We start from the raw sequence: 13,610 nt of genomic DNA on the forward strand, positions 1-13,610 counted from the left end.
AAAATTAAAAAATGATGAGATGGGATAAGCGCATGACATCTATGCCTTTTTAAGTATGTAGAAGTCTAGGATAATGTGGCCATGATAATCAGAATGCTTGGTTTCATCTCGTCTCTTTTGTGTAAGAAAAGGCCAGGATATACACACAGGGATTTCCATCTATCACAGCTAGAAAAATGTGTAATATGACTAACTAGACCTTCTGCCCAGTATCTGCAATGGTAAGATGCGAGTTACCATGGTAACCATTCCAACACTGAGACCCCAGGAGTTCAAAGCCATGAGAATTACAATACTGAAGAACTGATTTTGTGTCTCAGGTTCCCCTCATGGCCATTTGTCTTCCATCAATGAGATGCAAACTCCAACAGAACTGATGTAATTGCAAGCCGTGATCAAGATACACACCAGCAGCCAGAATGTGCCCTGTGTCCACAAGCTGGAGCCAGTCTCTTCTAAATGACGTCCTTCCTGAAAGTGATGATGTTCTCAGCCTCTGCACCACCATCAGGTTGCGCTGTGCAGTAGGCACTGTTTGTGGAATCTTCCAGTTAATATGCATGGGCTGTGGGAGAGCCTACATAACCAAAGCATCAGGGGTTTACTGTGCCAGCAGGTTTGCAGCTAACAATGTGTGGGGTGATACCAGGAAAGCCTGCATGGAGCGATGCTGCTACTGAAGGGGGGCTGCAAGCTGTTTCCATGGTGACTTACAAAATCTTGTTGACCACTATCTGTCAAAGAACTAACATTTACTATTCTTTTTTTTTTTTTTTTGCAAAAGCTGTACTTTTATGCCAGAAAAGTGAACACAAAAGATGACAATATTCAAGACTAGAAATCTAGCCTCACTTAAAAAAAATAGACTTTATGATCTTTAATTATGTGTGTGAATGTTTGTCTATGTATGGGTATATGTACTTGATTATAGATGCCCCAGGATGTCAGAAGAAGGCACTGCATCTCCTGGAGCTGGAGTTACAGAATGTGGGTCCTTGGGAAAGGGATGCGAGTCCTCAGCAAGAACAGAGTGTGCCTTTCACTAGCAAGCTACCTCTCCAGCCCTGGTCTTGCTTTTACAGGTTGATAATCGCTTGCCTTTGGCAGGAGGGGGTATTTGCCTTATTTGATATGTTCTTTCATTCTCTGTTATTTTTGAAGTTATCTATGCCAGGGCCTTAAGATAAGACCAAGCAAGTGAAAAGGCTGATGGGTCCCCAGAAGTTCTGGGAGCATGGCCAGGAGTTCCTGTCCCTCACAGGGGCCCCGCGAGGTGCTCACAGTGTTTATTTGCAGCACATTTTCTTTTACACAGTGTTTATCAAGTGTCCATTCAGCACTTGGCTTTCCTTTTCCTACTGGGTCCATATGCAGTACATGGACCTATGTGTATACATCACGGTCTCATCCCAGGAGCATCTGGCCTGGGGCAGCATCCTTTCTCTGAAGCTTTATGTATGACACTCCCTTGCTTTTACAATTCTGTTTTTAAGACTCAAGCAATCGACCCCAATGGAGCTGCCATGTTCAGTGCATCTACTCCTCCAGGAGGGCCATTGCCTCTGCTCTAAAGTATGTCTCCACACTCAGCATGACACACAAGAGTCATCCTAGGCCACTGTATCCCAACTGAGCTAATCCTGGAACCTATAAATCACAATCTGGAGGGCACAGAGATGGCACCTGGCAATGCAGACTTAACTTCTAGATATAATTATCAAAGAGAAACACTAATAAATTCAATGCTCCATGAAGCTACCCTTCCAGATCTTTCCACTTCTGATATTAGAGGTAGTAACTGCCCGTGTCCCAGACTCATTGCCATCTTCTCCCTCTGACCTAGCCAGGCATGCTCAGATGACTGGGTGGACAGCCCACTCATGGCCTCACCGCAGCAGAAATCTTTATGTACAAAAGCCTTTCCAGTATCTGAGAGTGGAAAGATGTTCTTAGAAGCATCTTTGTATTGACACAAGTGTCCAAGGGAAAGTGACCTTCAGGTTGTCTGTCACTCACTAATGCCAAGTCTGAAGAGTTAGGAAAAGGACTCACAGCCAGGTGTGATGGCACACACCTTTAATCCCAACACTTGGGAGGCAGAGACAAGTACATTTCTGAGAGCTCAAGGCCAGTCTGGTCTATATAATGGACAGTAAGGATGTGTAGAGAAACCCTGTCTCAAAGAAGAAAGAAAAAGAAACAAAAGCGCTCACAAATGACCATGTGATGGGTCTTACCTTTAGGAAGGCTTTCTTTTCCAACGTGTTCATGATAAACGGGGGGATGGCTGTAATAAAGACAAGACCATGTAAGTCTTCACTTAATGCCTGTTTTTAAAAAGTGGAGTTTCCCACACAAGCTGATAGAAAGCTGTGCCACTTTTAGGCTATTTCCATGTTGGCAGAGTGAACATCTCAAACCAAAGCAAACGCAGGACTGGAGCCAAGTGGAAACTGGGGTGCAATACTGTTTTCAGGCAGTCTAGAAATCAGGGCTCAGACATGTTGGCGGCTTCATAGCCTTCTCTTTGGGATGATAAACATACCGGTCCCTAGATACCTTCACAGAACACACTGGCATCCCACTAGAGTATAGAGGGGTCTCGACTCCCCAGTTAGCTGAAATGCAAGATGACCATTGCTGTCTCTCGGAATCTACAGGGGACTGGATTCAGTACTCTTGTGGTTACAAAGTGCATGGGTGCTCATAGTTGCTGTCATCTATAGGTGAATTGTAGCCTATAACACAACATAAATGATGTGCAAATCATTACACTATTGTAGGAATAACAAGAAGAAAGTCTAAACGTGTTCAATACACACGTCTTCCTCTTTGATAGCTGGTTGACTCTGGATGCTGAGCTGTGTACACACAGGGTCAACGGTGGAATGTCCCTCAGTTTTCCTTTGGGCACTTTCCTTCAGCTTTTGTTGTCCATTCAAAGCAGCCAGCTCAGAGCATCCTGTGACAATAGCCAATAGCAGCTGACAGACACGCTTCATTCGAGAGCATCTTGTAATAGCCAAGGGCCATTTGCATGCAGCTTAGGTGAAGAGATTCAAGAGCATTAACTCCTGGGTTTCTTTCTTTGTTTTCCCTACATAGAATGCTGTCACTTTCAGGCCCTTTGATTTCTGAGTGTCTAAGAACCTTCTCTAGGCCCCCAGAGTAGCCTAGAGTAGCCTGGAGCTTCTCAAAAGGTCTTAATATGTCACAGATGTCCTCTGCTCATGCTGGCTCCCCACTATATAAATATCACAGCAGTGGCCAGATACACAGTTTCTAACAGCTGCCCTCAGCATCACCGTTGTCCCATGTTCCAGGGAGAGCTTTGGTAGAAAGAGCTGATCTCCATACACTTCAGAGTCATCTTAAGATTCACTCAGTTCACACCACACCCCACTCCACTCAGTTCACACCCCACTCCATGCAGTCGCACCCCACTCCACTCAGGTCACACCCCACTCCACTCAGTTCACACCCCACTCCATGCAGTCGCACCCCACTCCACTCAGGTCACACTCCACTCCATTCAGTTCACACCCCGCTCCACTCAGGTCACACCCCGCTCCACTCAGGTCACACCCCGCTCCACTCAGGTCACACCCCGCTCCACTCAGTTCACACCCCGCTCCACGTAGTCGCACCCCGCTCCACGTAGTCGCACCCCGCTCCACTCAGTTCACACCCCGCTCCACTCAGTTCACACCCCGCTCCACGCAGTCGCACCCCGCTCCACTCAGTTCACACCCCGCTCCACTCAGTTCACACCCCGCTCCACTCAGTTCACACCCTGCTCCACTCGGGTCACATCCCACTCCACTCAGTTCACATCCCACTCCACTCAGTTCACACCCCACTCTACTCGGGTCACACCCCACTCCACTCAGTTCACACCCCGCTCCACCCAGTTCGCACCCCGCTCCACTCAGTTCACACCCCGCTCCACTCAGTTCACACCCCGCTCCACTCAGCTCACAGCCTACTCTACTCAGTCTTATCACTTCACTACATCACTGTGGTCCAACTAGCCATGGCTCGCTGCTTGTGGTGCTGAGGCAGCCTCCTGAGCCTGAGCTGTCTCTACTTACCACGGCTGCACCCCTTTAATCTAGTCTCACATAGCACCCATATCACATAATTACCAATTATTGGAATAATTACCAATTATTCAAAACTGTGTGTGGTGCTCTATCCCTCAGACTAAAAGTCAGAGCTTGTAATGCCCAAGTAGCTGACTCCAGTCTCTGGGGCCCGTTAAAATCCTTTCTCCTTTTCCTCCTTTGCAGATGCCTCCCACAAAAAGGCAAGCTCCTGCCCCTCTGCTGATGCCTACTCTACCTCAGATTCATGCCTGCTCAGTATGTTCCATCCCAGTCCCTTGCCTGGCCATTGCTGCTTCTCCCATCCTTACTCTTCCCTTCCCTTAGCTCTCATCACTATTTTAGATACAGGGTAAGCATTCCTAATCAAAAAAGCCCTCAGTTCTGGGGGCTTGAGAGATGGCTCAACAGTTAAGAGCACCAGCTGCTCTTCCAGGGGACCTGGGGTTCAATTCCCGGCACCCACACAGTAGTTTAGAACTATCTGTAATCTAGCTCAAAGTGATTTGACATACTCATTTAGACATAAATGCAGTCAAATCAGCAATGCATATAATATAAAATAAATACAAATAAATCATAAAAACCCCTCAGCTCTGAAATGTTCCAAAATCAGAAACTTGCTGAGAACTAAATGATGTCACTTCTTTCAACTCACACGCATGAGTCAGGATGCACACCACCTGGTGCATGTATGAAACCATTAGCAATACTGCATGAAACTATTTTTAGGTCATGTGTACAAGATGTATATGAATCATTAATAAACTTCAAATTTAACTTTGGGTTCCTGAGAGGTAGCTCATTTTATATATATTTGTAAATGTTCTAAAATTCAAACAAATCCTAAACCTGGGGCACTTCTGAAAGCCCCAAGCTTTGGGTAAGGGACGCCCCACTTGTACTGTGTATTATTTACTTGTTCAGTTGCAGACTCCACCAGCAGAAGGTAGTTTTCACAAAGAGGAGTGCTGTTGACCATTTCTGTTTACCGATACGTAAAGGTTTGGCATGAACTACACAGCAGGACCTCCAGGCTCACTCACCCATGCCAGGGGCCGCCATGAGGATCCTGGAGATGACCACCTGCGTGATGGCTTGTTTTGCAGCATTGGTCGATTCTCCCAAGCGGGTGCCGTTTTCATCCGTGACAGGAATACCGACTTTGAGTTCCCTGAAGGGCAGAACACACGCAGAGGGGTTCACAGAAGCTGCAGGCAGCATCCTGAAGGAGGACTCTGTTGAGAAAGATCAAGTGCCTCCTTCATCCAGTTTCCCACTCAAGTGTCAATTTTGGCACTGATATATCTATTTTTAAATACCATGAACAGGTTCAAGCCTCCTGGGATAGACGCAAAGGGAAAAATAACAGTACTCTTTTTTTTCCCCAGAAGGATGTACTTTTCCAATAATATGATTTGAGGGGTGGATATGTTAGCTCAAAGGTGAGGTTAATTTCTATGCTCATGTACAAATCTGAACAACCTTCTAAATCAGAAATAGATACAGTACATAGTGTTATTAGGTATCTCACGTATTGACAGTCATTGCAACACAGCCCTGTTGGATATTCATTAGTTACACAGGATTCCTAAGGCTGGGAGCCCAATTCCTGCTACTGCCTTGTTCTTTTGTTATCATCAAAATACTTATTCTTTCTTCTCCTTTAATTTCTGTCAGTTCTAAAACAATATTTTTATAGATAAAGATTAAAATTACCTTATGCTCCTTAAAAAAAATTCCAAGGGAAAACCAAGAAACTTTTGGCTTTTTCCATCTCTGGTTTCAGTCTTACAGATTTTTTTCTGGGCAGAGGGTGCAGGCTAGAGACACACCTTTGAAGTAGGAAGGCTGTGCATCCTAAGCCTCTAGGTTTTCTTCAGCCCACTTCAACAAGTAGGAACCCAATGGGCTTGGCCTTACCACCCTACCCCAGAGTATTCTGAAACAAATCTCAGATTCCATCTACACAAGAAACTCCCCGATCAAGTGCAAGTCCCTGCCCAGTGCATGCGCTCTTCTTACCTTTGCCTCATTAGCGGGATATTAATGCAGTTAGCAGCAGCGACAGCAGCAAAGGGGACAAAACGTCCTATCAGTGGTGAGACACGCTGTAGAAAAGATAGTTCCAGAAACATCATCTCCCTTTTCCTGAACGGCTAAATGGAAACTCTCACATCTTCCTAAAAATACCGCAGCCCCGGCTGCATAGGGCCAGGCCAAGGGGCCTCAAACGTGTTGCTGAGAGGTGCTTCTGCATCTCTGGAAGGACATACTGAGACGACAAAGCTATCTAAGACACTTTGATGGCTTAGTTCATGTGGCTGGAAGCACATCCCTAAGTCCCAGAACTTTGATTTCAGAGCCAGCGCTTCTACCTCTTCAAGGCACCCCTCTGACAGTCTCAGGAGGAATCTTTTAGAGAGAGGGGTTAGAACTTAATGCATAGAGCCAGGAACATACCATAAGTCTTTGTTGCTGCTACTAGTTACCATCCTTCCCCAAATCCACTAGAAGATACAATTAACATATGCAGCTGAGGATGGCTACAAGAAAGCCAAGTGGTTGCAACTCTTCTGAGAAATAACAGAGGTGCCCAGAGTGACAGGTGAGAACAGTTAAGATGCTCCATCACGGAAAGAAAACTAAAATACCTTGGTTAAGGCATTGAGTCCCAGGGCCGTCGCTACAGCACCGGTTGTTGCAGAAACATAAGCCGTCCCCAGCTCACTGGAAAGAATAAAGACACTGTGTAAATGATGCATGTACACCAGGGAAGAAACCAAGGAGACAGGAGTGTATGATCAGCAGTGGGGAGTCTGCAGAGCAACGTCTGGGGTCACTCCATCAGCATGGGAGTCCAGAGAGAAGGCCAACACATCCCTGAAAACGGGCTCCAACTCCAAGCAGACAGACGTGCAGACGAAGCACCCATGCAGATGGGGAAGGAGGGGAGCTGCGAGTGTGTGGAAAGCCGTGGGCAGAGGAAACAGTCTGGGCTAAGTGTCTGGGGCACATTTGTACAATTCAAAACTAATATTAAACGTAGAAAGCCAAGTGCGGCAGGACCATCTTAGACGGTGTTTTCACTGTAAAAACAGCCCAAGTTTACCCCTAAAGGGCAGTTGAGCCTGAGCGATTCTAACTGTGAGAAACACCACTAGGTGGCAGGTATCAGCATCCTTTCCTCCATTTGATGCTAGCAGAATACAGGCGTCAAAGGCAATTTTCAAATATAAACCAGAAAGTGACTTGTTTCAAGTGTTGTGAAATTATATCTATAGTTTTAGCTAATTTTGGCTTGGCAACACTCTCTCTCTCTCTCTCTCTCTCTCTCTCTCTCTCTAAAACAGGAGACAAATTCATAAATGTGCTGTCTTTGGACTCCAGCAATGACCCGCTTTTGAAGTTAAGCGTCTATAAAGGCTACACCACTGCAAAGCCTCTCCTGCGTTGACTCATGCAGCCCTGAGAGGAGTTACAGGACAGAGGTCAGGCCCGAGGGCTGTTTGGTAGACATTCTGCAGGACCCCGGAGCTTGGGATATAAGAGACAGCACCATCCCACTAATAATAGCACAGATGACATCAGAAAAGGCAAGACAAAAGCAGAAAGTTATCTGGATACAGAGGGAGGAGAAGAGACTGCACAGAGCAAACTAGTGTCTAAATGCATGGCTACTTATGGAGCACAGGCTAAGGGAGGGCGGGTTGGCCCCACAGCCTTACTTTACAGTGAGAGGAGCGTCTCCGCTTCTATTGGTGTAGTTGACAACGGCATTGAAGGACTGGTTTATCCACTGCCAGAAAAGCACAGCCGGTGTGGTCCTAAAACAGAGTACACTGTCACAAACCCTCTAGCAGCAGTGAGCTGTCTTCAGTACAGTCAGTTAAACACCAAACACCAGCAAGGAAGGGGACCAGGGAGGGAGGAAGACACAGATTGTCTACTTTGACAATTCAAAACTAATATTTTCCAGTTTCCTTATCACCAAGCTCACAGGCTTTGGGTTTCTATTGCTGCCATAGACATCATGACTAAAATCAGCCTGGCTTCACTTCCACATCACCGTTGATCATCAGAGGAAGTCAGGGCAGGAACCTGACTGACGCAGAGGCCACGGGGGAGCGCTGCTTACTGCCTAGCTCCTCCTGCCTTGCTCAGCCTGCTTTCTTAGAACCCAGAACCATCAGTCCAGGGCGCCAGGCACAGTGAGCTAGTCCCTCCCATATCAATCATTAATCAACAAAATGTCTGACAGTCAGTCTTGCCTACAGGCCAGTTTGATGATGGGATTTTTCTCAATTGAAAGTCTCCCTTCCCAATGACTGTAGCTTATGTCAAGTTGGGGGGAAGAAAAGAAAATAAAACAAAACAAAAAAACCAAAAACCAGCCAGGACAGCTTTAATCAAGAAGAAATAAACTTATAAAAACCCTAGTACAGAGTAGACTGAGAAATTCGCTTCTCTTGGGCAAATAAAACAAAACAATTTAGAGCAAAGCAGGTTTGGCTTTCTTATGCTGGGTCTATTCCAACACCCAAATGCATCTGAGTCTACGGAGAGAGGGAGTAGAGGAATTTGTTTCTAGACTCCTTTTTTCCTATCTTATTTTCTTTAGGGTCTAAGACTTAGGAAAAGTGTCAACTTCTTTTTAAATAAATATATTATTTACTATCTTTAAAAAAGTTTTATTTTTTTTATCTTATGTGTATGAGTGTATTACCTGCATATATGTATGCGCACTGTGTGTGTTCAGTGCCTGCCACAAGGTGCCAGATGCCCTGGAACTGGAATTACAGACAGTTGTGAGCTGCCACATGGTGCTGGGAACTGAATTGGGGTCCTCTGCAAGCACAGCCAGTGAGTGCTCTTAACTGCTGAGCCACCTCTATGGCCCTGTTTTATCAACATTAGAGGCAAAAACACTTTTATGGTTTATTCATTTATTATTATTATTATGGCTGCTCAAAATGACCTCAAACTCATGATCTCCAAGTGCCTTAGTATCCCACATGCTAGGAGTCCAGGCATGAGCCCTCCATGCCCAGCTATTTGTGTTGAGTTTCACGAATCATGCCAGATGCTGCTTAATAGAGTGGCAACATCTACTCGGAGTGAACTAAAGATGAATGATATCTTTCTCAATGTTAAAGCAACACACCTCATTTTACTGCCTGTTTTCGCTGTTCCTGTTCGATAAAGACAGGTGTCAGCTGTACAGCCAGGCTGGCCTCACACTACTCTCGGCCTCCCAGGAGCTGTGGTTGCAGGCGAGCCCCTACAAACCACCTCCACCTATGTTCAGCTGTTATACGTTCCGGTTAATTTGTAATTAAATTTTTATTTATTTCATATGCGTGTGTGTGCACATGGTGGTCAGAGGATGCCCTGCAATAACTGGGCTCTCTACCCACGAAGCACTTCCCAGGAAGCGAACTGCGTGTTCAGGCGTGGCAGGAAGTGCCTTTACTCACTGAGCCATCTCGCCAGCCCTCCATTTACTTAACTCCTTTTATTGGAAATATTTATGGAGCGCAACATGTTTTGACACACTGTAGCATGAACCCATCATCCTTGTTAGCATAATCACGGTGACACTTACTTCAGCAAAATGTATATTAAAACATTCTTCTGATGATTCCTCCCGCGCTCCTGTGACTCACCTGTAGAACGTCATCATGCAGCCTGTGATGGTCATGTTCATTGGGACCTGGGCCGACATCCTTCCTATCAGGATCATCTTTTCGCCCGTGTCAGGATGGAAAGCTGAATCGTACACGTACTTCGCCCTCCACAACTCATTCTCCGTGAGGCCGGCGGGAACGATTCCTTGTCTAGAAAATGACAACGAGAGTCCTAGCCACTGCTCCGTTCAGAGATCTCATCATGACCTTCATGGTTTGCAAAACCTTCCAGGTCTGTCAGAGCATTGGTGGGAAGTATGATTTTTAACTGTTTATGTGTTTGGGCGCTGGGGTTGAACCCAGAGCCTCAGGCATACAGCGTGTACTCCTACCACTGGTCTTCCTGGCAGCCTAAAGAATAAGAACAAGAACACGGCTACAGTGAACTCAGACCCATGCACATCAATTACCTGTAATTTGGAAGATAACAGAAAGCAATATGCATATTAAGGAGTATTCAGCTTGGAAATAGTCATTGTCTTAAGTGACATATTAAAATTGGAGTCTGCACTTCCTACGTATAACCCCAGCAGCACAGACATTAAGGGCCTCATTGAATAAATGGGACCTCCTGAGACTGAGAAGCTTCTGTAAAGCAAAGGACACTGTCACTAAGACAAAAAGGCAACCCACTGACTGGGAGAAGATCTTCACCAACCCCGCAACTGACAAAGGTCTGATCTCCAAAGTATATAAAGAACTCAAGAAATTAGACCGTAAAAGGCTAATCAACCCAATTATAAAATGGGGCACTGAACTGAACAGAGAATTCTCAACAGAAGAAGTTCAAATGGCCAAAAGACACTTAAGGTCATGCTCAACTTCCTTAGCAATCAGGGAAATGCAAATCAAGACAACTTTAAGATACCATCTTACACCTGTCAGAATGGCTAAAATAAAAAACACCAATGATAGCCTTTGTTGGAGAGGTTGTGGAGAAAGGGGTACACTCATCCATTGCTGGTGGGAATGCCAACTTGTGCAACCACTCTGGAAAGCAGTGTGGCGGTTTCTCAGGAAATTCGGGATCAACCTACCCCTGGACCCAGCAATACCACTCTTGGGAATAAACCCAAGAGAGGCCCTATCATACAACAAAAGTATATGCTCAACTATGTTCATAGCAGCATTGTTTGTAATAGCCAGACCCTGGAAACAACCTAGATGCCCTTCAATGGAAGAATGGATGAAGAAAGTATGGAATATATACATATTAGAGTACTACTCAGCAGTAAAAAACAAGGACTTCTTGAATTTTGCATACAAATGGATGGAAATAGAAAACACTATCCTGAGTGAGGTAAGCCAGACCCCAAAAAGAAGAACATGGGATGTACTCACTCATATTTGGTTTCTAGCCATAAGTAAAGGACATTGAGCCTATAATTCACAATCCTAGAGAAGCTAAATAAGAAGGTAAATCCAAAGACAAACATATACGCATCCTCCTGAATATTAACCTTCATCAGGTGATGAAAGGAGACAGAGACCCACATTGGAGCACCGGACTGAAATCTCAAGGTCCAAATCAGGAGAAGAAGGAGAGAGAGCACGAGCAAGGAACTCAGGACCGCGAGGGGTGCACCCACACACTGAGACAATGGGGATGTTCTATCAGGAACCCACTAAGGCCAGCTGGCCTGGGTCTGAAAAAGCATGGGATAAAACCGGACTTGCTGAACATAGCGGACAATGAGGACTACTGAGAACTCAAGAACAATGGCAATGGGTTTTTGATCCTACTGCACATACTGGCTTTGGGGAAGCCTAGGCAGTTTGGATGCTCACCTTACTAGGCCTGGATGGACGTGGGTGGTCCTTGGACTTCCCACAGGTCAGGGAACCCTGATTGCTCTTCGAGCTGATGAGGGAGGAGGACTTGATCGGGGGAGGGGGAGGGAAATGGGAGGTGGTGGCGGGGAGGAGGCAGAAATCTTAAATAAATAAATAAATACTGGAGTCTGAACTCGGCAAACTCTCAACAACCATTTTTTAACCAATCAGACCGAAGTTAGGGCACTCAAGGCTGTTCCTTCATTTTAAACCTGCAGTTGGCAAACTTAGGTTTAGGACTCTGTGGTGCAAATACAGGCCTTGGTGCACAATTTGTCAGATTTTCCCACCCAAGCAATACTCCTTGTCAGAGATTTGGAAAATATACAAACTTCGTGGAGCAATGAAGTTACCCTGGGCCTATCTACCATGGTCTCTGGCAATATTTGGGAGAATACTTTTTCAATTTTCCAAGGTGTTTAAGATCTGACCCCAAACCAGAGGCTCCCTAACCATGACTTTTATTCAACAATACTCTATAAATATTTCTTCCCGTGTTTATATAACATTCTTCTAAACCATCATACGTTGGTTTGAATAGTAATTCCCAAATGCATGTTCACATAGAAGAACAGGGTGTGTGCCTCTATAGATGCCATAAGCCAAAGTGAAGTCCTATTGGACGAATGATCACTAAATCCAAGGGACAGTGTCTATGTACAAACAGAGAAGGCAGAGTACAGTGATGTATCTACAAGACAAGGGACGCTGACAATTCCCAGAGCCACCAACACCCAGGAAGCCTTCCAAGGAAGTGTGACCTTACTGTGCCCTGGCTCAGACTTCCAGCCTCCTAATTGGGAAGGGGGCTACACCATCCTTTAAATACTACAGATTATTCCACAACTTGAGTTTTAACTGGGATTTTAATTTATTTGGGATTTTAATTCTTCCACTTTATCCACTTGGAAATGTAGGGATAAGCCTTCATAATAAAGAATTTTCCCCACACCCAAGATTATCTAGACATAAATGAGTCAATGTGCTAAATCGACCGCCATGTAAAATATTAAATGTTCTTTGCCTTTCTCCTTTGTACTTGAGTTTGTAGAATGTGGAGGAAGCCCTGAGAGAACGTATATGACAAAGACCAGCCTTTTATTCGTGAGAAATTGGCAAAGCCACACGGGCCAGGCTCAAGAGGGATGGCAAGGGATGGGTCTGGGTATGAGCAGTTGGTGTGTGCCAAGACTGGCAACTGCAGCTTCCTCCTGCAGGGTGTCTGGAGCCTTAGAGTGCTCATCAGTGGAGACCCCCTACCTAGAACAGTCAGCCCCCCTCTGTGCTGTACCAAATGAACACCTGAGGTTCTGGGTTGCCTGGTAGGCGCCCTCCATCACAGCCCACATCACCTCCTAATCTCAGCTATTGTGTGTGTGTCCTTTCTTCCTGCCCTCCCTGCCCCTAGTCAGAGTTCCAGGAGCCAAGCTGCAGGTTGTGATAGCAAAAGCTATGCCTTTTGCCTTTTGCTCTTAAGACTGAGTTTGTCTTAAAAAGCAGAGGAATTTATCGTAAAGGTTTCGATTGCTGCAATGAAACACCATGACTAAAAAGCAAGTTGGGGAGGAAAGGGTTTATTTGGCTTACACTTCAGCATTACAGTTCATCACTGAAGGAAGTCAGAATAGAAACTCAAACAGGGCAGGAACTTGGGGCAGATGCTGATGCAGAGGCCATGGAGGGATGCTGCTTATTTCTTGCTTTTCTTGGCTTGTTCAGTCTGTTTTCTTATAGAACCCAGGACCACCCGCCCAGGGATGACACAACCCACCAAGGTCTGGGTCCTCCCCCACTGATCACTAATTGAGAAAATGCCTTACAGCTGGATCTCATGGAGGCATTTCCTCAACTGAGGCTCCTTCCCCTCTGATGACTCTAGCTTGTGTCAAGCTGACCGAAAACCAGCCAGTACAGTATGAAAATGTGAAATTTGCTCAGTTTTACTCCCCATGGACTGGTTTCTATCAGCTGAGGTGTAAGAAGCACT

At 45.5% G+C, this 13,610-nt stretch overlaps 1 protein-coding gene across 1 annotated transcript in view; it reads right to left on the reverse strand.

The window, feature by feature from the left end:
- Sfxn1 (sideroflexin 1) overlaps positions 1-13,610 on the reverse strand; it is a 41,679-nt gene that overhangs the window by 8,995 nt on the left and 19,074 nt on the right. The window contains exons 3-8 of the mRNA XM_041660593.1: positions 9,770-9,940; positions 7,832-7,930; positions 6,758-6,833; positions 6,129-6,214; positions 5,150-5,277; positions 2,238-2,287 (exon numbers count right to left, since the gene is read on the reverse strand). Coding sequence (XP_041516527.1) covers positions 2,238-2,287; positions 5,150-5,277; positions 6,129-6,214; positions 6,758-6,833; positions 7,832-7,930; positions 9,770-9,940 — 610 coding nt within the window. The remainder of the gene's footprint in view (positions 1-2,237; positions 2,288-5,149; positions 5,278-6,128; positions 6,215-6,757; positions 6,834-7,831; positions 7,931-9,769; positions 9,941-13,610) is intronic.

Source organism: Microtus oregoni, unplaced genomic scaffold (genome assembly GCF_018167655.1).
Source record: "Microtus oregoni isolate MIOR12 unplaced genomic scaffold, Mior012 000011F_ref0000422, whole genome shotgun sequence".
Lineage (NCBI taxonomy): Eukaryota > Metazoa > Chordata > Mammalia > Rodentia > Cricetidae > Microtus > Microtus oregoni.